The sequence below is a fragment of the Amblyraja radiata genome, chromosome 12, assembly GCF_010909765.2.
Source record: "Amblyraja radiata isolate CabotCenter1 chromosome 12, sAmbRad1.1.pri, whole genome shotgun sequence".
Lineage (NCBI taxonomy): Eukaryota > Metazoa > Chordata > Chondrichthyes > Rajiformes > Rajidae > Amblyraja > Amblyraja radiata.
In genome coordinates this window covers 43,208,208-43,230,350 of record NC_045967.1, presented here as the reverse complement: position 1 = coordinate 43,230,350, position 22,143 = coordinate 43,208,208, and the positions used below count along the sequence as shown (strand labels likewise).

Genomic DNA, 22,143 nt, shown 5'->3' with positions numbered 1-22,143 from the left:
CTGCTGCCGCCGCATTCTGCTGCCCTGGAGGGTTCTCCTGTTCCCACTTTTTCATTGCTGCTGCCCTAATCATTTGCCTCTCCTCTGACGTGAAGAGATTCCCCATAATGGCCATCAACTCCTCCCATGTATAAGTGTTAGGCCCAAGGAATTGATCTAACTGCTCTGCCAGACCTATAGGATCCCCTAGGAGGCTTTTCATTTCTTTCTTGAAATTCCTCACTTCAGTACTAGTTAAGGGGACATTAACAAACCCCATTCCCCCTTGGGGTCCTCCCATTGGTACCTCTCTTAGGGGTCTAATTTTTACCGATCTTCTTTTTACTCTGTCTGACCTTCTGACTCCCTCTCCTGGTGACGGGGGATTTAATTCATCTACCCCGACCGCCTCCTGTCTCTTTATTCCCTTTTCTTTCTCACTCCTGGGGTCCGGTAGGTCACTGTCGGTGTCATCACTGTCAGTAACATCATCATTAAATTCTTGTTTTACCCTGACCTTTCTCTTTACCACCAGAGCGGACCCAGGTGTCACCCCTTCCACTCCCGTCGCCACGAGTGGGGGCGGGGGTTGAATTGACGGCGCTACTTCGGGTAATTGATGTACATAGGGAGGAGCTAGGTTCTCCAGTAAATTCCATGAGGGTGCAGAGGAATTTGACTGTTCAACCTCTTCTTTTAATTTCAACAGATTACATCCCGTTTCCCATACCGCGGCATACATGGTTTCTTCTATCATTGGATTGGGTTTATTTTTCACATATACATTCAATGCCTGCTGTACCCAATCCTCATCTGACCCATCCTCTGGCCACCAGACCGAAGCTCCTTTTATCGGGTGTTTTGGCCATTCAAAATAACAATACCTTATCATTGTTGTCTTCTCCAACCCCTGGGTATTTCCTGCCCCCCAGCGGTTCAGCATTCGCCCCAATGGACTATTGGGCAGAATGCGGGGATTTGGCCCACAGCCTTTTCCTTCTGGGTTTGCCTTGCAGCCCCCTGAATCCTTCAGGGCGTTAACCACAAGGTCTTATATTCTTAATACCGTGTTCATCGTACCGTGTTCATCATTCTCAATAGCCCAGGAAGTACTTAATAGTTATTTTCCTACCTGGGTTCCATGCACTGGAATTGCTCGATTGATTTTTCGCGATTTCCGACTACTCCCACTTCTTTGTCGAGTCTCTGTGTGGTCCGGATACTCCTGCTTAAACAGCTGACGGCAAGCAAGGAGTCTGAGACCGCTGAACTCAGCAGGGTGCACCTTCCCTTCGTCCGTCTACTCCCGTCAGCTGTCCAGAGTATTTGATCTCGGAAACGAGCCCCTAAGTTGTGAGATTCAAAAATCACAAATGCTCGAGACAAATTCAGACAAAGAAGTGTTTTTATTAATTTCATATTCTGCAGAATAGGTGCCTCTCCACTGATGTCCCCTAGAGGCACACCGAGGATCGGGATGTCTTCTATCTTTATACATTTCTTTTCACTATTTTCACACCCATTGAGCTTCTTCCAATCATAACATAAAACCCAGATTCCCACGAGAACGTCGTGGAACGCCCACCCAAACTTCTACTGAAGTATTTCTGTTGCTACTTTTTATCTAGAATTTCTCTCTGTTCTTTATATCGTTACTTTCTATTCTACTAGCAGTCTGGCTTCTGCTGACATCTTATTTCTTTCTAAGTTATATTTCTATCCCTAGTCTAAATCAACCATGTCTGTTAACTCTTTCCTCACAATAAGTTCTAGGGGCCATTCGGCGCATTAGCATCCAGGGAGATGCTAACTGCATTTCATTGTCTCTGTACTGTAAACTGACAATGACAATTAAAGTTGAATCTGAATCTGAATTAATTCTACCCTGCCATACAATAATGGCTGATCTATGTTTCCCTCTCAACCCCATTCTCCTGCCTTCTCCCCATAACCCCTGCCACCCATACGAATCAAGAGTCCGTCATACTCTGCCTTAAAAACATCCATTGACTTGGCCTCCACAGCCATTTGTAGCAATGAATTCCCAGGTGCATCACCCTCTGGCGAAAGATATTCCCCCTCTCCCCTTTCTAAAGGTGCGTCCTTTTATTCTGAGGCTATGGCCTCTGGTCCTAGACTCCAGAGTCTGGTGGAGACGCCCCTCGAACGAGGGAAGGGATATCACCCAGGGGGTGGGGAAGGGCACATGAATGGGAAGGGTACCTGGTATAATCAGAATCAGAATCAATCAGAATCATACTTTATTTCCCAAGTATGTTTTGCAACATACGAGGAATTTCATTGGCCAATTCAAAGCCACAGATCACTCAAAAAAACACATTTTAACATGAACATCCACCACAGTGACTCCTACACATTCCTTATTCCCCTTTAGATATGTGAAGAGGAAGAAATTAGTTAAGACCAAAGTTGGACCCTTGAAGACCAAAAAAGATGAATTTATTATGGGGAACAAGGGAAATGGCAGATGAGTTGAACAGGTACATTGGATCTGCCTTCTGACTAAGGAGGACACAAACAATCTTCCTGATATAGTAGTGGCCAGAGGATCTGGGGTGACGGAGGAAGTGAAGGAAATCCACATTAGGCAGGAAATGGTGTTGGATAGACTGATGGGACTGAAGGCTGATAAATCCCTGATGGTCTGCATCCCAGGGTACTTAAGGAAGTGGCTCTAGAAATCATGGATGCATTGGTGATAATTTTCCAATGTTCTATAGACTCAGGATCAGTTCCTGTGGATTGGAGGGTAGCTAATGTTATCCCACTTTTTAAGTAAGGCGGGAGAGAGAAAACAGGGAATTATAGACCAGTTAGCCTGACATCGGTGGTGAGGAAGATGCTGGAGTCAATTATAAAAGACGAGATAGCCTAACATCTGGATAGCAGTAACAGGATCGGTCCGAGTCAGCATTGATTTACGAAGGGGAAATCATGCTTGACTAATCTTCTGGAATGTTTTGAAGATTTAACTAGGAAAATGGACAAGGGAGAGCCAGTGGATGTAGTGTACCTGGACTTTCAGAAAGCATTTGATAAGGTCCCACATAGGAGATTAGTGGGCAAAATTAGGGCATATGGTATTGGGGGTAGAGTGCTGACATGGATAGAGAAGTGGTTGGCAGACATGAAACAAAGAGTAGGGATTAACGGGTCCCTTTCAGAACGGCAGGCAGTGACTAGTGGGGTACCGCAAGGCTCGGTGCCGGGACCGCAGCTATTTACAATTTACATCAATGATTTGGATGAAGGGATTCAAAGTAACATTAGCAAATTTGCAGATGACACAAAGCTGGGTGGCAGTGTGAACTGTGAGGAGGATGATGTGAGAATGCAGGGTGACTTGGACAGGTTGGGGGAGTGGGCAGATGCATGGCAGATGAAGTTTAATGCAGATAAATGTGAGGTTATCCACTTTGTTAGCAAAAACAGGAAGGCAGATTACTAAATGGCGTCAAGTTGGGAAAAGGGGAAGTACAACGGGATCTGGGGGTCCTTGTACATCAGTCTGAAAGTAAGCATGCAGGTACAGCAGGCAGTGAAGAAAGTGAATGGCATGTTGGCCTTTATAACAAAAGGAATTGAATATAGGAGCAAATAGGTTCTTCTGCATTTGTACAGAGCCCTAGTGAGACCACACCTGGAGTATTGTGCGCAGTTTTGGTCCCCTAATTTGAGGAAGGACATTCTTGCTATTGAGGGAGTGCAGTGTAGGTTTACAAGGTTAATTCCTAGGATGGCGGGACTGTCATATACTGAGAGAATGGAGCATCTGGGCTTGTACACTCTGGAATTTAGAAGGATGAGGTGATCTCATTGAAACATATAATATTGTTAAGGGCTTGGACACACTAGAGGCAGGAAACATGTTCCCGATGTTGGGGGAGTCCAGAACCAGGGGCCACAGTTTAAGAATAAGGAGTAAGCCATTTAGAACGGTGACAAGGAAACACTTTTTCTCACACAGAGTGGTGAGTCTGTGGAATTCTCTGCCTCAGAGGGCAGTGGAGGCAGGTTCTCTGGATGCTTTCAAGAGAGAGCTAGATAGGGCTCTTGAAAATAGCAGTCAGGGGATATGGGGAGAAGGCAGGAACGGGGTACTGATTGGAGATGATCAGCCATGCTCACATTGAATGGAGGTGCTGGCTCGAAGGGCCAAATGGCCTGCTCCTGCACCTATTGTCTATTGCCACGCACCTGCCCACTCACTCAACCTGTCCAGGTCAACCTGCAACCTCCTAACATCCTCTACACAGTTCACACTACCACCCAGCTTTGTGTTATCCGCAAACCTGCTAGTGTTGCTCCTAATTTCCTCTTCCAAATTATTAATATATATGGTAAACAGTGAGTTGCTTGATCCAGAACCCGGACCTTCTGTCCAATGAGTAATGGTTTCAAGTCTTGTCTCTTGACCGAATTGTCAAAATGCGCCTTCATTCGCTGCTTGTTCTCTTCAAGTCGAGCAAAGTTCCTCTGCCCTTGGTATGTCAAGGTTCGGGGGTAGAGGTGTCCGAATCTGTCTTCCAAACATCATCTCTGCTGGTGACGGTAACTTGGAATCAATCGGTGTAGTACACAAGTTCAGTAAAGCTGCGTTGTCAAGGACTCGATGGCAGATTTCACCGTTCGCACCATTCTATCAACAAGTCCATTTGAATGAGGGTACCTAGGTGAGGACGTCGTACGGGTGATTCCCCATTGCTTGCACATGAACTTGAACAGTTCTCCAACAAATTGTGGGCCGTTGTCGGAGATGATTTCCGTCGGTGCTCCTAAAAGCCAAATGTTAACCATAACCATATAACAATTACAGCACGGAAACAGGCCATCTCGGCCCTTCTAGTACGTGCCGAATATTATGTCATTCCCACATATACATGTTGCTACGCTGGCAAACTAAGTAGTCCTTGTGATATAACAAAGTAGTCCTTGCAATATCCCAACACTCCCCTGCCCCAGCTTTCTTTACCTCCCACCCCCCCCCCCCCCCCCCCCCCCCCCACCCCCCCCCACCCACTACAATCAGTATGACGAAGGGTTCTGACCCAAAAAGTAACCTATCCATGTTCTCCAGAGATGCTGCCAGACCCACTGAGATACTCCCACATTTCTTTATGTGGCTAAATGAGTGGTGGGAAAGAAACTGTGTATTTTGGTCCCATCATCTGCATCTGGCTTAGACCAACTAGGGCTATAAACTAGAAAATGTACTTGTAGGACTAGTAGGCAGGGTATTTGTTGAAGGATCCAAATAGATCACACAAATTAGGAACTGGAGTAGGCCATTTAGTCCCTCAAATCAGTTCTACCATTTAATAAGGTTATGGTTAATCTGTTTATAATCTTGATACCACATTCCAATATATTTATGGTATCCTTTTACCAGATTGTTTATTGAGAATCTATCTATCTCTGCCTTAAATATTAAAAATCTTTACATCTACTCCTCTTTGAGAAAGAGTTGCAGACTCAATAATGCCTTTGAGAAACAAAATTGCACCTTAACTCTTATTTTTAAACTATGATCCTTAATTCTATATTTTCCACGTACACCTTTCAGTATCACTCAAGGTCTCATATATTTCAATTGGTCCCTCTTAAATTCAGCAGATACAAGCCTAACTTGTTCATCCTTTCCTCATAAAAACCCCCCATCCATTCTAGGAATCAGACGAGGAAACCTCATCTGTAGGAAAGAACTGCAGATGCTGGTTTAAATCGAAGGTAGACACAACATGTTGGAGTAACTCAGCAGGACAGGCAGCATCTCTGCAGAGAAGGAATGGGTGATGTTTTGGGTCTGAAGAAAGGTCTCAACCCGAAATGTCTCCCATTCCTTCTCTCCAGAGATGCTGCCTGTCCCGCTGAGTTACTCCAGCATTTTGTGTTTACCAAGGAAACCTTTAAGCTCACTCTTCCAGTAGGTTAACATCCTTCCTTACATAAGGAAAGCAATATTACATACGTTATTCCAGATAACATAGTAATAATTGTGCTGAAATAATTATATTATCAGACGAAAGAGCGAATAACTACCAGAATTAGTACCTCAGGCACCACTGAAAAGAAAACTAAATATGAATTAATAGACTCAGGAGAGAAAAGTAAATGATTAAACTATTAGACAGAGACAGTAGAGTATATGGACCAAATGCTCTACATCTAAAAGCAGAGCACAAGGCGAACAATTAAATAATTCCAGATGCAAATTCAACTTGATGTGACATGGTAGCTGTGATTGGTAACTGGGCAGCAAGACAGAAATGTACACTTGGTTCCCAATAAAACTAATTTGAGGAATGATGGAGGAAATTGCAGAGGGGGTGGAGCAGTCTTATTGCTTAAGGATTAAACCAAGTCAATGAGAATATATAATGGGAGTTAAGCAGGCTTTGCAGACCTTTATGGATATAATTAAGAAATGAGAAAGGATTAATAATTCCAGTGGGGGTGGTACATAAAGCTGCCAATTAAAGCCATGACATCACAATGCATTAATGTAGAAACTAAGAGAGCAAAAATGAGAGGGATGGTTTAATTGGCTATTTTAAATTCCATATCGTTTGATACAAGCAGAATGATTCAGTCTGAATTTCTAGAATGTGCTTAGATTAATTTTCTGTTAGATGTCTGAATGCCAACGAGAGAAAGGTAATATTAGATTTAGTAATGGGTCAGTGTTAGTAAAGAGCATAAGTGTACCTGACACTATGTGACAACACCTTTGTATCATTGCTCGATACAAGGAGAGAAGTATAAAATGCAATAACAAAGACCTAGAAAGCCAAAGGACATGTTATAGCTAATGCCACCTGTATCGTGTACTGGTAGATTCCTCCCAAGGATCTGTGGGCAGTTGGGGAATCACAGCAAACGATGTATTGGCTTTAGTGGGGTGCAGTGTATATTACCAGACTTGTACCTCGGCTCCAAGGCATCACAGAAGCAAGATGACCCAAGTAATTCAGTATTTTTAAGGCAGAGATTGACAAGTTCTTAACTAAAATGGGTGTCAAAGATTACCGGGAGAAGGCAGGAGAATGGGGTTGAGAGGGAAAGATAGATCAGCCATGATTGAATGGCAGAGTAGACTGATGAGTCTAATTCTGTTCCTATGACATAAGAACAGTTTAGGATTGAGCCGAGGGAAAAATGAAGATGCAAATCTTTGGAATTCGATTAGTAAATAGCTGTGAATTACTCAGCCATTGCGCATATTCAAACCTCAAATTTAAAAACTTTTGGATATTAAAGGAATCAGAGGATATAGGAATTAGTCAGTCATACAACACAGCAATGTACCCAAATAGACCACCAAAGATCAATCATACAAATTTAATTTTCCAGCACTGAGCCTTAGCAAGAGAGTAGATGTAGCAAAGGATCAGCCATGACCTGACTGAATGACACAACTGGCTGGTGAGGCTGTATTGCATCTATTTATTATGTGCTAATGTTACTATTTGAGAAGATAATCTGTAGAAACCTGCCTATAAAACATTATCTATTGTGGCACCTGTGCCAGTCCAGGACTTAGCGTGTCAGAAGGATACTGCTAGTGTGCAGGGTAATTGCTGGTCGGCATGGTCTCCGTGGGCCAAAGAGCCTGTTTCCACACTGTACCTCTAAAATCTAAAGATCTCATCAGGTCCTGGAGGTTCATCCACCTTAATGCTCGAGAGCCCCAACACCACCACCTTAATCTCAAACTGTACTTGCATATTAGTATTCTCCATCCTGATCTCACCAACCTCTATATCCTTCTTAGTGAAAACAGATGCAAAGTACATGTTTAGTATCTCTCCTATATCCCCCGATTCCAAGTACCAACTCCCTCCTTTATCCTTGAGCAGTCCTACCTTCTTTGGTTACCCTCTTATTTTATTTTTTTTTAAGTATAGAAAAGTGGGATTTTCTTTAATCCGACTCGCCAAAGCCATTTTGTGGCCCCTTTTGGGCCTACTGATCACCCACGAGATATTTGCGGGACCACGAGTTAAAACATACATGCTTTATTCAGTCATGATTCACAATCTTTATTCAGAAATTTAGACAATTGACTAACAGCAAGAGAAATTACAGATTCAAATAATTCTACTACATAAAAGGAATTAAATTTAAAATAAAATTTTTACTCTGGAATAGACCAACTGATATAGTTTAACTAATACTTCATAGTCTCTCACACAGGAAAATAAGAGATCATAAAAAAACAAGGTTAGAAAGAATCAGGGTACCCTACAAGATGCCATTTGAGAAATTATACAAGTCAGAGCACAGCAATTAACGTTCTTGGAATGATAGAGTTACAGAAAGCAAAGATTTTAAGAATATATTTACAGAAGGATGCACCACTTGTTCATTTATTTATCATTTTCAGGAATTGACACATATCCAGTAAAGAAGCTGGTGGTACAGTTTGACAAAGTTTTCTTTTTCTTTTTAGCGAATGTGCTGTTCAAATCTTCATTCTCTCTCAGTGGTTTGCGAATCAGCTTCAGCTTTGTTTGCCCAAGATCAGTAATGTCAGTTGGAACCTGAAGAATTAGGAAGAGTTTTGATTATCAAATTGTCTCCCCTCCTCTACACCCAAATAATTTTATTGCAGATTCAGTATTTGTATCTCCCAACAATAGGTGGAAAATCTACATAGACTTGTTTCCACCAGAGATTTTACTTCTCCCTTGAAAAAATGACATTTACGATGATCACTAAAAGCACAACAGTAATAGAATGCTTAATGCACATATTTACTTTTCCAGTTACATCTGACAATTGCAGTAAATGAAGAAACACCCTTACTTTATCAGCAGGTCCAACACTGAGTGGCTCAAAGAAGCAAGACTCCGATTCAGTGGGGTCATCCAGTTTAATAGATCCGTCCAATTCATTTTCATTGAACACATCTAGAGTCTATAAAAAGGGGACACAAAAGTGTCTATAAAAGGAGATTTGGAAAGCAGAACAAAAGAGACAAGACAGGGCTTAAAGCACAGAAAATGTAAGTTAAAACTGCTCTGTTACACAGGAGATATCCACAAGCAGGGTTACAGTCCTGTTAAGTTTTTAATATGCTTAACACATCATTGTGAAGTTTTACAATGATATAACAACCATTTCTGATCCAGGATATTATGACGTACATTTCACTTAATGCTCAAGAATTCTCATACATTCGCTCCGTAGGAAGGAACACCACACAGATGAAGCTCTAGGCTTCAAAGGAAGATTTACTACCAATTCGGGCACATCCACAAGTACAAAATATTGAATAGAACATTCAATCTATGGGTACCAACATCTCCATCCAGTGATATTTTGCTTCAAAGGAAAATCTCTGCTGAAAGAGGCAAGAGAAAAAAAAAAAAAAAATCCAGTGAGCAGGTAGCCACCCTGGAAGCAAAATGCGGCAGACTGAAGATTTTAGATTAGATAAGGTTACCACAGCTTGCGGTGAATCTGACCCAATGATCACCACCTCTATACTGTCAATACGTCTGCCCACATAATAGGCTAATAATGCTAATGCTAAATAATGGCTATTGGATTAAGAGGCCAGAATTTCAACCACTTTTCATACAAAGATCACATAATATGCAGATAAGAAGTCGACTAAAGGGAGTTGTAGAAAATTATTCAAAGACTGTGCAACTTCAACACCATGTCAGCAGTTGGAACATTGCAGAATTCATTTGTAGAAAGCAAAGTCACTGCAGCCGATGCAGAACTGAAATTGCTGCACTCAGTGACAAATACTTCATTTTCTACGCATGACGTCCTGATGAACTCCCAATGAGATGGAACGTCCCATTATGAAAATAAAGATCCTGTTATTTGCGATAAGGAAACATTTGTGCATTTGGAAAGTTAGATGTATCTTTCATTGTTATATTATACACCAATTTAACACAGCATTTAACAGGAAACCCTAAGCCATACTCCATCTACCGAGCTCTTGCTCTCAGATTAACGATTGAGACAATAAACAAAGATTACCCAGGTCTTTGCAACTTCAGGGACACATGGGAGCGGAAAGTTTGGGGATAGAGCAAAACGCAGAGATTCTTGATTTAAGGCGGAAATGGAAAGATTCTTTATTAGAAACATAGAAAATAGGTGGAGGAGGCCATTCGGCCCTTCGAGCCAGCACCGCCATTCATTGTGATCATGGCTGATCAAGTATTAGTATGATTAGTATGGATGTCAAGGGTTATGGGAAGATGGCAGGAGAATTGGGTTAGGAGGGAGAGATAGATCATCCACGATTGAATGCGGAGTAGACTTGATGGGCCGAATGGCCTAATTCTCCTCCTATCAAACCCAAAAGAAGATTCTTACCATAGCAAGACGATTGTGGCACTGGTCGGCAACGCATTTGCAATGATCGCCACAATCAGATTTATTCTTCCTGCATTTGCATTGCTTGTTGGCACAACGACCTTTACAGGAACACTGCAGAGGGATAGAACCATAAATAAAAGGAATTAATTTAAAATGTTCCGATAATATTTTAGTAGAAAGTAGGTGTTGTAAGAGACTAAATGGTCAGTAGGCAAGGACATTGTGCATTGCTACTAATTAACAACTCGTGTATTTGCAAAGTCTGGAGATACACTTCCACTACTCTGGAGGCACTGTTTAATTCATACTTTTTCTCCAGTTCCATCCAGCAAAATTTGGTATAGGGTGATTTCACGAAAGGTCACTGGAGCGTAAATCCCCACGCACGTGACCGAAAATTTTAACTGAGGGACAAGCGTCACTTCCGGTACGTTAGTGGATGGGAAAACACGCACTTTCACACCCGTTAACAACATCGAAAACGGCCCGGTTTTGAGCTGCAATTAAGTGAGCCGGTTGGGGTGACCGTGAGGAACAGCTACCTAGATTTACAGTCCAAAAAAAAGATAGAAACTTAGGTAAATTCAAGAGTGAACTGAAGGTGTCAAAACAGCGGAAGTTGACAGCGGCCATTTTTCGTGGAGATTTAAAGATCCGAAATATCGGGAATTATCGCGTTTGCTCGCAGCATTTAATCAAAAGTGGCATTATTGACTGTTATCTTTATTCATTTGTTAGATGAAAAGTATTAACAGTTAGAAATCCGTCAGTAAAATAGGGAACCGCTAAAATGGTTAGTTTTTGCGCTGTAAATAAGTGTGCAAGTCGGGGTGACCGTGAGACACAGCTATCTTACTTTAGAGTTCCAAAGAGAAAGAAAAACGAAGGTAAATACAAGAGTGAACTGAAGGGGCAACAACAGCGAAACTGACGGATTTCTAACTGTTAATACTTTTCATCTAACAAATGAATAAGGATAACAGTCAATAATGCCACTTTTGATTAAATGCTGCGAGCAAACGCGATAATTCCCGATATTTCGGATCTTTAAATCTCCACGAAAAATGGCCGCTGTCAACTTCCGCTGTTTTGACACCTTCAGCTCCCTCTTGTATTTACCTTAGTTTCTATCTTTTTTTTGGACTGTAAATCTAGGTAGCTGTTCCTCACGGTCACCCCAACCGGCTCACTTAATTGCAGCTCAAAACCTGGCCGTTTTCGATGTTGTTAACGGGTGTGAAAGTGCGTGTTTTCCCATCCACTAACATGTACCGGAAGTGACGCTTGTCCCTCAGTTAAAATTTTCGGTCACGTGCGTGGGGATTTACGCTCCAGTGACCTTTCGTGAAATCACCCTATATCAAGAAAAGCCCAGCCATTGTATTTTAAGGTAAGACCACTTTAAAATAATGTCTATTGATTTTTGGGCACAAACAACACTTTGGAAAATTAACTGCACTAGACATACCCCTAAATTTGCTTTCTTAATTCCTTTAACTTTTTCGGGCATCCAATCATCGTCAACGCCAGCAGAGTCTGATGCAGAGTCAGAGTCAGATAATAGTTCTTCCAGGGTTACACGTGGAGTCATCATGCTTGGCTTCGCACATGTCTTCCTCCTGTTTTTAGGCTGCAAAATGAAGCACATGCATTAATAGAGCAACAAATTGGTAGACATTAAATTTAGTTGCTCATCTGGAAAGAGCCAACCAGCATTTCAAGCCTAATACCCATGTCACCAGTTAATATCTTTATCTCCCTCACTTGAACAAAAAAATGTCTTCATAATATCAGAACAAACTCTCACTTTACGATCAATGAAGTGGTTGCCAAATATAACCATATAACAATTACAGCACGGAAACAGGCCAACTCGGCCCTTCTAGTCCGTGCCGAACACTTATTTTCCCCTAGTCCCATCTACCTGCACTCAGACCATAACCCTCCATTCCTTTCCCGTCCATATACCTATACAATTTATTTTTAAATGATAAAATCGAACCTGCCTCCACCACTTCCACTGGAAGCTCATTCCACACAGCTACCACTCTCTGAGTAAAGACTTTCCCCCTCATGTTACCCCTAAACTTCTGTACCTTAATTCTCAAGTCCTGTCCTCTTGTTTGAATCTTCCCTACTCTCAATGGGAAAAGCTTATCCACGTCAACGGTTTAGAGGAGTTTACATGTGTTTAGATTGTGTTGAGCAGGTTATTTGATATCTGGTTTTCCTGGTCACTTTGTATCGTCAAAACTTAGATTCTTAATGAATTACAACATCTAATTCAATTTGACATCCTGTTATTTCAACTCCGCACATTACTCAAATGCAATCATTTTTCTTATTACACCCACAGCTTATTACATAAAGGACAAAATGAGAACACCACTTTTCTCACCTTGGGGGGAACATACTCAAATGGGGAACTTGAAGGCATTTCCAATTTGCCTTTATCAACCATGTTTCCAGTTGTGTACTGAAGAAGGCTCAGTTTCTGCAAAGAGATGTGGACAATTCATTTGAGTATCAAATGTAAATTAGAGGACAATATAATCACCCAACTTTGATTCTATATTTCAAGTGGGTTCATCAGATTTTGTTTTTAAATTGTAAGGTGTCCTAAAATAGTACATAACTTTGATTAGTATACACAATAGCTATATTTCACCACTCCATATTCTCTGTATCCCACCACTGCCACACCTTACCAGCCATGTTCATTGTACCGCACTTGACTTCTGCAAGGCTCCCAATGACCCATTTCTTCATCTCTTGCCACAGGTTAGCAAATTAACAATGTACAGAAGGAATTTTCAGAACAGTAATAAGAGGCAATCTAAAGAACCTTAAACATAAAGGATCTAACATTGGATCAGGAAGTTAGAAATTAGATGTTCATATATTTTGTAAACAGAAGACCCTACTATTTAATGATAAAACAGCAAAAGGAGCACAGAAAGTCAGTTAAAATAAGGCAACGATTTTCTGCAAACCAAGGACAGGCATTAGATGAAGACATTCTTAGTGGTAGAGACTTCTGAATAGAGTGAAACTGTTTAGTACAATTTACAAACTGAAATTCTTTGTTTTGCAGGATTCCGTGGCATGTGGCCAATAAACAAGCTGTACGTCCAAGAATTCCCCACAGCTGATCACACCACAAGAGACTGCAGGAGAATGTTTCAACACAGCCTAGAAATTGTCAAAATTTTCAAACTGCCACAGAATGATCTTAATCTCAGTTGTCCATACTCCTTGCCATTAACTCTTGAAATCATGTACATACTTGCTTATACAATTCATTCTCTTCAATTAGCTGTTGATTCCGTTCACACAACTCTTTCATTTTCTTTATCTCTTCATCCTATCAGATTGAAAAAGTTTAACATGGTAAAACACATGTCTATTAAATCTACCATATTTCCTGCACACCGTTTCAACCCTATTCCAAAACATTTGGTTGGAGTTGTCAAAGTGCAATTGATCAGCGATTGAAGTTGGGATGGTTGAGGATATTGATCAAGATAAATGGAGCATGCATTCAATTAAAAAAAAAAAAAAAAGCTGCAGATATTGGAAATTTGAAGTATTGTAAAAGCAGAAAGTGATAGACCAACTCAGCAGGTCAGGCAGTTCTGACTTCAACCTAGAACTTTTAACTGTTTCCTCTACCCGAGATATTGCCTGACCCACTGTGTGCACACACAGCATTTTGTATGTATTCAGCAGAACTTGAAAGGGGTTGGAGAGAAAGAGATGCGAGCGAGTGCATACAGAAGAGACAGAATTATCGGTAGAGAATATGGAGTATTGCTAGGATTTTGAATTGGATTCAAGTACCTCAATCAGATTTTAAAATGTGAAGCAGGATATACATCAGACTCCAAAAAGATACAAGAGATAATGATGAAAAAAAAAACTTACTTGGAATTTAAGTCTTTCCAGAAGTTGTGCCTCGTGATCATGAGGAGAAACTATTGACTGATTGGAGTTTTGAGGTAATTGACTAAGCAAATAGAAGACCTGAAAAGTAAAGGATTCATAAGATCACTATGGCAGTTTTAAATAGTTATTTATTACAAATCATTGGAAACATTCATTGTAGTGTAGATAATTGGCTCCGACTATCCAAATATAGTCATTTGAATTCTACTGGTTATGTGTAACAAGTTTTTTCCCCCTAAAGTTCTTATGGATATTTCATTGAACAACAGATAACAGGAAAAGTTAAGTAGAAGCACACATACAAATATCTACCTTTTTAAATGCCTCCAATTAACTAGCAGTCACAACCTACAGAGTATAGAATTCCAGAGATACACACAGAGCATAAGTTGCAACATATCTTGGTTTTAAATGACCACACTCTTTTGTGAGATAGTTGGAACTCTCCCACATGTGAAACATCTCAACTATCCTATCATGCTCCTTTGGGATATTATGCGTGTTAATAAGATCAGCCGACATTCTTCTAAAGAATACAGGTCTAACTTTTTGTAGTCATTCATAATCAAACATGTTCATCCCATGAAAACGTAATGATTTGCTTTAAGACTGCCATCATTGTTTGTATATCCTTTAAATGAAAGGACTACAGCCAAGCAGTACTCCTGATGTCACCTCACCAACACATCGTACAAATATAACAATATTATTTCCATTTCTAAACTCAAAAACCCCACCTTTCACAATAAAGAACTGATGTGCAATTTTCTTTTAACTATTTGCTTCACCTGCATGTTAACTTTTTCTATTTTATGCATAAGTACAAACAGACAACCCCTGCGTTCTACTCATTTGCAGTCTGTATATTTTAGGTAATAATCTTCTTTTTGAGTTCTACGGAAGTGCATGACCTTGACTTTCCCCACAATAAATTCAAATTTCCATGTTTTTGCAACCTTATTCACCCGAAATCCTGTTGCAGAATTCAAGTACCATCACGGCTTTCTCAGAGTATTTGGTGTCATCACCAGACATGGAATTTTACTCTATGCACCCTCCAGGTCATCAATGTAGACAGCAAATAATTGGGGACTAATGACTATGCAGAGAATTCCACTGGCTACCTTTTCCCAGTCTGGAAAAAGACCCATTCATTCTGCCTTTTTTCAAATTACGAGTCTTCAATCCACATTAATTTCAGTCTGATGAACTCTTATTTTGTGCACTAGCCATGTGATGATAGATTCCAGCATCTTGCCAACAAGAGATATTAAACCAACTGGTCACTTATTTCTCAACTAATCTCCCTTCTTTGCTAAATCAAACTTGTAGATTTTCAATATTTTCAGCATCCTCTTGTGAATTCAAGTTTTGAAAAAAGGTCAAGCATTGACTCTGCCACTAGCCATTTCCTTTAAACCCCTTGGACACAGGCTGTCAGATCTTTGCAACTCAGCTGTAATTAGTCCCATTAGTTTTTGATAATATTTGTAACAATCACCTCCAGAAAATGAGCCATCTGATATCCTTGGGGATTGATTGATAGAATTTATTGCCACACAACCAGGGTCGGTGGAATTTTGGGTTGTCAGCAGCGGTACAATAATAAAGAACACACAACCACAATAAAAATATAACACAAACATCCACCACAGCATTCATCACTGTGGTGGAAGGCACAGAACTTGGCCAGACCTCCTCCATTTCCCCCTGTGGTCGGGACCTCCACCCTCCGCAGCCTAGCTTTTAAGAAATAATTTGTAGAGCAAAGATATCACAGAATAAACGCTAAATATTTATCTTGAAATGCCCAATTAAGAATCTGAAAAGTACTGATTTGTTAGCCAATATGACGCAATATTCTACAATAGTACAATAGGAAGAATAAGCAGAGCCAGTTTGTCTAACTATTGTGGTTTTCGAAATGTAGCCATGCAGCATGAAAACGGGCTATTTGGCACACTATACCTTCTCTTGATGTCGCTGTTCTTGTTCTAGAAGCTGTTGCTGATGTTCCGTCTCCATCTCAGTTATGCGGTTTTGTTCTTCGATTATATTCTTCTGTAACTCTGTACCATCAACTTTAGTCTGGTTCAGTGCACTTGTCGTTTGGCTATGTGAAACTTTAGATGACACCAACTTCAAAATAAGAGAAACAAACACATTTTTTTTCTCTTGAGGACAAAGAATCACAAAAAAAAGTGTAGTATCAATCTTTGTGCATTTTATTCCCCATGACTAAACATAGCACAATGGTTGATTTTTAGAAGGGTTACCACAATAGACCATGTAGAGATTAATAAAAAAACAGCAATAAGGTAATTTTATTAACCAAGCCATCTCACCTCAAGACATCATGGCATTGACATTCAGCTCATTATTTTTTTCAGCATATTGTTGAATCTTACAATTTAAAGGGCAAGGGTATGAGGTATCACATACCTCATTAACATCAAGGCCATACACATCAAGAGCCAGCAGACAAAAATAGACATTTGGACAGGCAAATCGATAGGAACGATTTAGAGGGATTAAGGGCCAGACGCAGGCAGGACTACCGTAGATGGGCATCTTGGTCAGCGTGGGTAAGTTGGGCCGAAGGGCCTGTTTTCATGCTGTATGACTATGACTATAAAAAACAATGCTCGTAGCCGGCCAGTTAAGTCAGACACCGTGGAAGGTTAGCAACAGACAATGAGGAGGCTGGTGAATGCAGTGAATGGTGAGGGAACCATATCAACACGATCTGAATGGAGTAGTTCTGATAAATTTCTTGGCATTTCAGCCTTGCAGACGGAAACTCAAACAAATGCAAGTTTACATTTTCAAATGAAAGCCCCATCTACACCAGGTTTGGGTGCTGACTGTACAATAAACTTTTTGATGCAGTGGTTATTACACATTCAGCAAATAATGCACAATAGTTTAATAGCAACTGAACAGTGGGTTCCGCTTGACCACATTTATAGATTCTCACCTCTTTCATGAGCCACTTTAATCCACACTTTGCTTCTACAATGGTGGCAATTGTATCCCATCGATGCTTCAGCCTTTGTTCATTGTCTGCATCCATCAACTTTTGTTGGAGATCAGCAATTTGAGCACTCCTAAAATAAAATAAAAACAAAAGTTAGCCTGTCAGACCAGGCTAGTAAGCCAAAATTCTTATCGATTATAGGTTTGTTATCGCACACGCCAATAAGACCCCACCAGAACCATTAGTGGACTTAAGGGCCTGTCCCACTTTCACGACCTAATTCACCTCTGCCCGGTTTGCCCACAACTCATACTTGCAGCATGGTCGTTACGAGATCGTAGATAAGTCGTAGCAGGCTGTGATGCTATTTGTAGGTGCTCGTGGCATCAAGTAGGTCGAGGCGTTTTTCTAGTCTGATGAAAAATGTCCACGAGTAAAAAAGGTCGTGAATTAGGACGTGAAAGTGGGACAGGCCCGTTAATGTGCTGAGAGTAAGAGGGAAATAAGCCTGATGGAAGTGCTCCGATATCTGCTACAAACTGATGAGCCTATGCCGCCCTCATACAATGTAAGAAAATGTAATAAGACAATACTAGTCTGCCACAGGGAGAAAAAAACAAAAAAACAAAAAGGAACTGAAACTCAGTCAAGATGAGAAACCAAATTCATTTCAGTTAAGACAAGGATCATCCATTAATATAACATCTTCAAATGAAAAAATGTAAACAAGCTCAATACATTCTTAGAATTATTGGTGATCACACCAACTGTTGTGCTCATCAGAGCATTCACTGCAGCCAGGTTATGAACTTTGTCGGCGCACTGAGTGATTACAATTGTTCACGTTTGAACCGAGTCCATTTAAAATGCTCAGGGTAGAAAATGTTCTGCCAAATTCTCTCTTCAGCACAAAACTCCTTTGAACAATTTACTTCTTAGCAAGAGATGGTACCACATGATAGAAATTTCACTTAACATAATCTGGCAAAGAAATGTCTCTTAACAAAATAGTTTGCTTAATTATTTATGAAGGAATGTAAACCAACCACCGGAAAAGCAAGGGGTTTTGCAGGCAACATGACAAGGAGTTGAGGGACTTTTAAATATTAAGAATTTAAAAATAGGAAAATGGAATCTTTTAAGGGTTGTAACTATGTTTATCCTCCATCTCATAATTCAAAAAACAGCGTGTTAGATTAAAATAAACGACAAGCACAAGTCTTTACACTGAGATTGAGTAAATCTCACTCCATAGATCAAAATTTAATCCTCTACTGTATTCCAGTTATCATACTAAAAATTCTTACAAATCTATAACAAGAAAACAGTTGAAGTCCGGCAGTGGAATAACATAATGAACAGTTCTAGCACGAGTTTTGATATATTTCTACCAATTAGAGTACCTGAGTTCTACTTCTGTTTCCACACTTTCAAGCTGCTTGTTTAAAGATGGATCTTTTTCAGTGTTTTTCATCAACTCAGTCAATGTAAAAGTTCGTCTCTACATTAAAAAAAACAGTACATTGAAGCTGGGGGAAACCCAGGAGTGAAAATTACTTCTAGGAAAACATGCCAATTATTTAGGAATATACATTCCAAATGGAGAAAATTGTGCGGGAATAATGTTGAAATACAATTTAACAGAATTTGTTTTCAACATACAAATATCATAAATACTAAAAATTGGTTAGATTTACAAGACTTGTCCAGAACCTCGCGCTTTCTTTTACATTTTTTACTCAATGGGAATTTAATATTGCATTGATGAAAAATATAATTTAAAGATTTATAGCACTAACATTTATAAAATTAACCTACAATAGTAATTCTCATTTCCATGTGGATTAAATTTAAGAATCAGCAGAGATAAATTATATTCCAAAAAAAAAAATATGGCAATCTTAAAAACCTTGAAGATAGAAATATAGAAAACAGGTGCAGGAGTAGGCCATTCGGCCCTTCGAGCCTGCACTGCCATTCAATATGATCATGGCTGATCATCCAACTCAGTATCCTGTACCTGCCTTCTCTCCATACCCCCTGATCCATTTAGCCACAAGGGCCACATCTAACTCCCTCTTAACAGTCACACTGTTCAAATTTGGCTAACTCCAAACGCAAGAAAATAGTTGTTTTACATCAAGTCTGGACAATCTTTCATGCTCCTTTGGCTTAATGGCCTGTACCTACCCGTAGTTTTGCTGATGGATAGTGGGCCTCTTTCTTCTCTTGGAGAAAAACAAGCTCCTGCGCCAACACCTTCCTATCATCCAGCAGAGAGTTCAGGTGATGACGAGCCTCTTCTATACTTACAAGTACTTCCAGTTCATTGACCAGCCAATTCTACAAAAGCAGACAAAATTATTTTTTATATTACATTTTGTATGGTTGTTGAAGCCATGTGGATGCAGTGCAATGATCAGCAAACTCAGTGCTATCTTATAAAATAACAGCAGAAATTTTTGAGAGCTATAATATGATATTCTGTAATATTTGGAAATTAGTTACTTCAATATAAAACCTGGATCATTAAATCCCAATTAAAAAGTTCCAAGAAACAAATTGCTGGTGGAACTCAGGACAGGCAGCATTTGTGGAGGAATATGGACAGCCGGCATATTCGGTCAAGAGTCTTCATCTGGTCCAGATGAAGGGTTTGAAACCGAAACGCCGTTTGTCCATTTCCCTCCATGATACTGCCTGCCCTGCTAAGTCACTCCAAACTCAAGGATCTACAGTGTTATCTGAAATTTTTCAAAGGCACGAGACACATGGTAGTTTGAGAAGCTGCAGTAAAAGGTTGGGACAGTGGATAAGTAATCACTAACATTTTAAACAATTATTGCAGAATCAACAACAATATAGCCTCAATGGGCAAAAGCCAACAGAAAATTAGTTTACTCAAGGCAAGTCAATGGAAGATATGTAGATAAGGGTTCAGAAGTCTATGGGTCAAACAGGACCAGCCCAGTAGGCCAACATGGACAATGTGGGTCAAAGCGAGTGTTCAAAAACTCTACATGCTTGGTAGCATTAAATCAACACAAGGCTTTCCTTTTAGAAGGTGGAAAGAGTTTAGGGAAACAGAATGTTATTTAATTGATAGTTAATCTCCAATCAGTTCTATTATGAAGGCAGTATGTGCAAGGGTATTCCAATTAACTTGCTGCATGGTCCACTAATGTATAGTTTTTACATGCAAAACAAAATCAGTGTTCAGGTGCATTTTGGTTGTACTGTATCTAAACTACTTGACATTAGCTGGAAACTATATTGTAGGCCATTAGCAATAAATGAGGTACAGGTAGTTCATTTTTATAAATCATATTGGTAATAATGCAATTGATTAGGGAATGCCACTAACATTACCCTAGTAGCATTGATTATAACACAATCATAAAAACCTGCTTAAATATGTGTTGTCAAGGCATCCTTCATGTTCTGCTATAATGTGATTTACAACACAAGGTTTCTTAGGAACGCAACTATTATGATTTTAAATGCAGAGCGATTGCACCTTAACTCTAGCAGCAGTCCCTTCCATTCCACGGTTCAAATCTTTGCGTTTTTCAGTTGAGTCTTTCTGTTTCTGTAATGCATCTCGCAATCGTTTGTTTGCAGCAGCAGCCTGGGTAGACAAGTGATAACATTATTAAATTAATGCCATGAAAGCTTTATCGCCAAATATTGTTTGCAGAAAACATTTTCCAAAGAGCGGATAAGTTGGTAACTAAAGAATAGCTTTCAAATTGTCAATTGTGTCCCCTTTCTCTTGTACTACCAAATAATGAATATGGCAAGTAGATTCTGGGGGTCCTGTCTATCTCATGGAGCAGAAATCAATTTCTTGTTCACAGGAGACGGCTGGGAAGAAGGGATCCAAATTGTTACTGAGGACCCAAAGATGCTGCCCATACTCACTTCCTCAGTTTTACGCCTTAAAACATTTGCTTGCTGTTTGTAGTTTCGTTCTAGTTTCAACAACTCGTACTGTCTTTTTCGATCCTGTAAGAGAAAGTATCTCATTAGTTTGAACACTGCTCTTCCTTTCCTACCTCCCAAGCCAATCCCCAACGATCCCAAATGAATATGGCAGACAGGATTCACATTAGAGGCAGAGGCCACTGAACTGTAATAATCATTTTATGCCACTACCTTTATCAGTACATAGTGAGTGAGTAATTGCTTCTTAAAAATGGCTCAACGCAAGTGTTCAGCATTTAACCTTCTTGGATCATTAACAATTATTTCTCCAGCTGCCACATAAGCTCAACCTCATTGATCATAAAAAGAGGATGGTTGCACGTTAAAACAAACATATGCTATATATAGGATAGCAATAATTCATGAAGAACTTTACAACAAGATTACAAGCAAATTGAGGTAAAAAACATACATACATGTACACACACACATATAATATATACACACACCCTATGTTAAATGTGCTAGAGATACAAACGTCAGCTTTCCATAACGAACAAGCATTACAACAAACACAATGGCAAAGTGCAACTTAAAAGGTTGCATTTCCATTTACTTAACTTTAAATTCCCAATTTAAGCATTCAAAAAATATTACCTTCTCCTTTAGCTGAATAACTTCCTTGTCCTTTTCTGCTTTCAATCTTCGGGTCTTCTCACCTTCCTCTTTCATATGTCGCATCAGTTGCACTCGCTGACACTTCAATGCCTGAAAGAGACCAGTGCACCTTTCAGGTCATTCATGCAAAAATCAAATTGACAGCCATCAAGGCAAAGAAGAGCTGCGATAATCTTGATTTAGAATGATTGATAATTTAAAACAAACTAAACCTCTAATTCCCCCACTATAAAAATGCACAAAGTTTACAAAGAGAAAGCCTAGAGTAAAGTAAT

At 39.9% G+C, this 22,143-nt stretch overlaps 1 protein-coding gene across 2 annotated transcripts in view; it reads right to left on the bottom strand.

The window, feature by feature from the left end:
* Nucleotides 1-8,023: 8,023 nt before the first annotated feature.
* The window catches only part of kif4a (kinesin family member 4A), a 41,454-nt gene continuing 27,334 nt past the window's right edge, over nucleotides 8,024-22,143 (bottom strand). For both annotated transcript variants that reach the window (XM_033030643.1, XM_033030644.1), the window contains exons 18-31: nucleotides 21,848-21,958; nucleotides 21,188-21,271; nucleotides 20,784-20,894; nucleotides 19,457-19,609; nucleotides 18,670-18,767; nucleotides 17,267-17,396; nucleotides 16,258-16,428; nucleotides 14,269-14,367; nucleotides 13,631-13,708; nucleotides 12,743-12,838; nucleotides 11,813-11,974; nucleotides 10,342-10,455; nucleotides 8,806-8,916; nucleotides 8,024-8,540 (exon numbers count right to left, since the gene is read on the bottom strand). In XM_033030643.1, coding sequence (XP_032886534.1) covers nucleotides 8,367-8,540; nucleotides 8,806-8,916; nucleotides 10,342-10,455; nucleotides 11,813-11,974; nucleotides 12,743-12,838; nucleotides 13,631-13,708; nucleotides 14,269-14,367; nucleotides 16,258-16,428; nucleotides 17,267-17,396; nucleotides 18,670-18,767; nucleotides 19,457-19,609; nucleotides 20,784-20,894; nucleotides 21,188-21,271; nucleotides 21,848-21,958 — 1,692 coding nt within the window. In that variant the 3' untranslated portion in view covers nucleotides 8,024-8,366. The remainder of the gene's footprint in view (nucleotides 8,541-8,805; nucleotides 8,917-10,341; nucleotides 10,456-11,812; nucleotides 11,975-12,742; nucleotides 12,839-13,630; nucleotides 13,709-14,268; nucleotides 14,368-16,257; nucleotides 16,429-17,266; nucleotides 17,397-18,669; nucleotides 18,768-19,456; nucleotides 19,610-20,783; nucleotides 20,895-21,187; nucleotides 21,272-21,847; nucleotides 21,959-22,143) is intronic.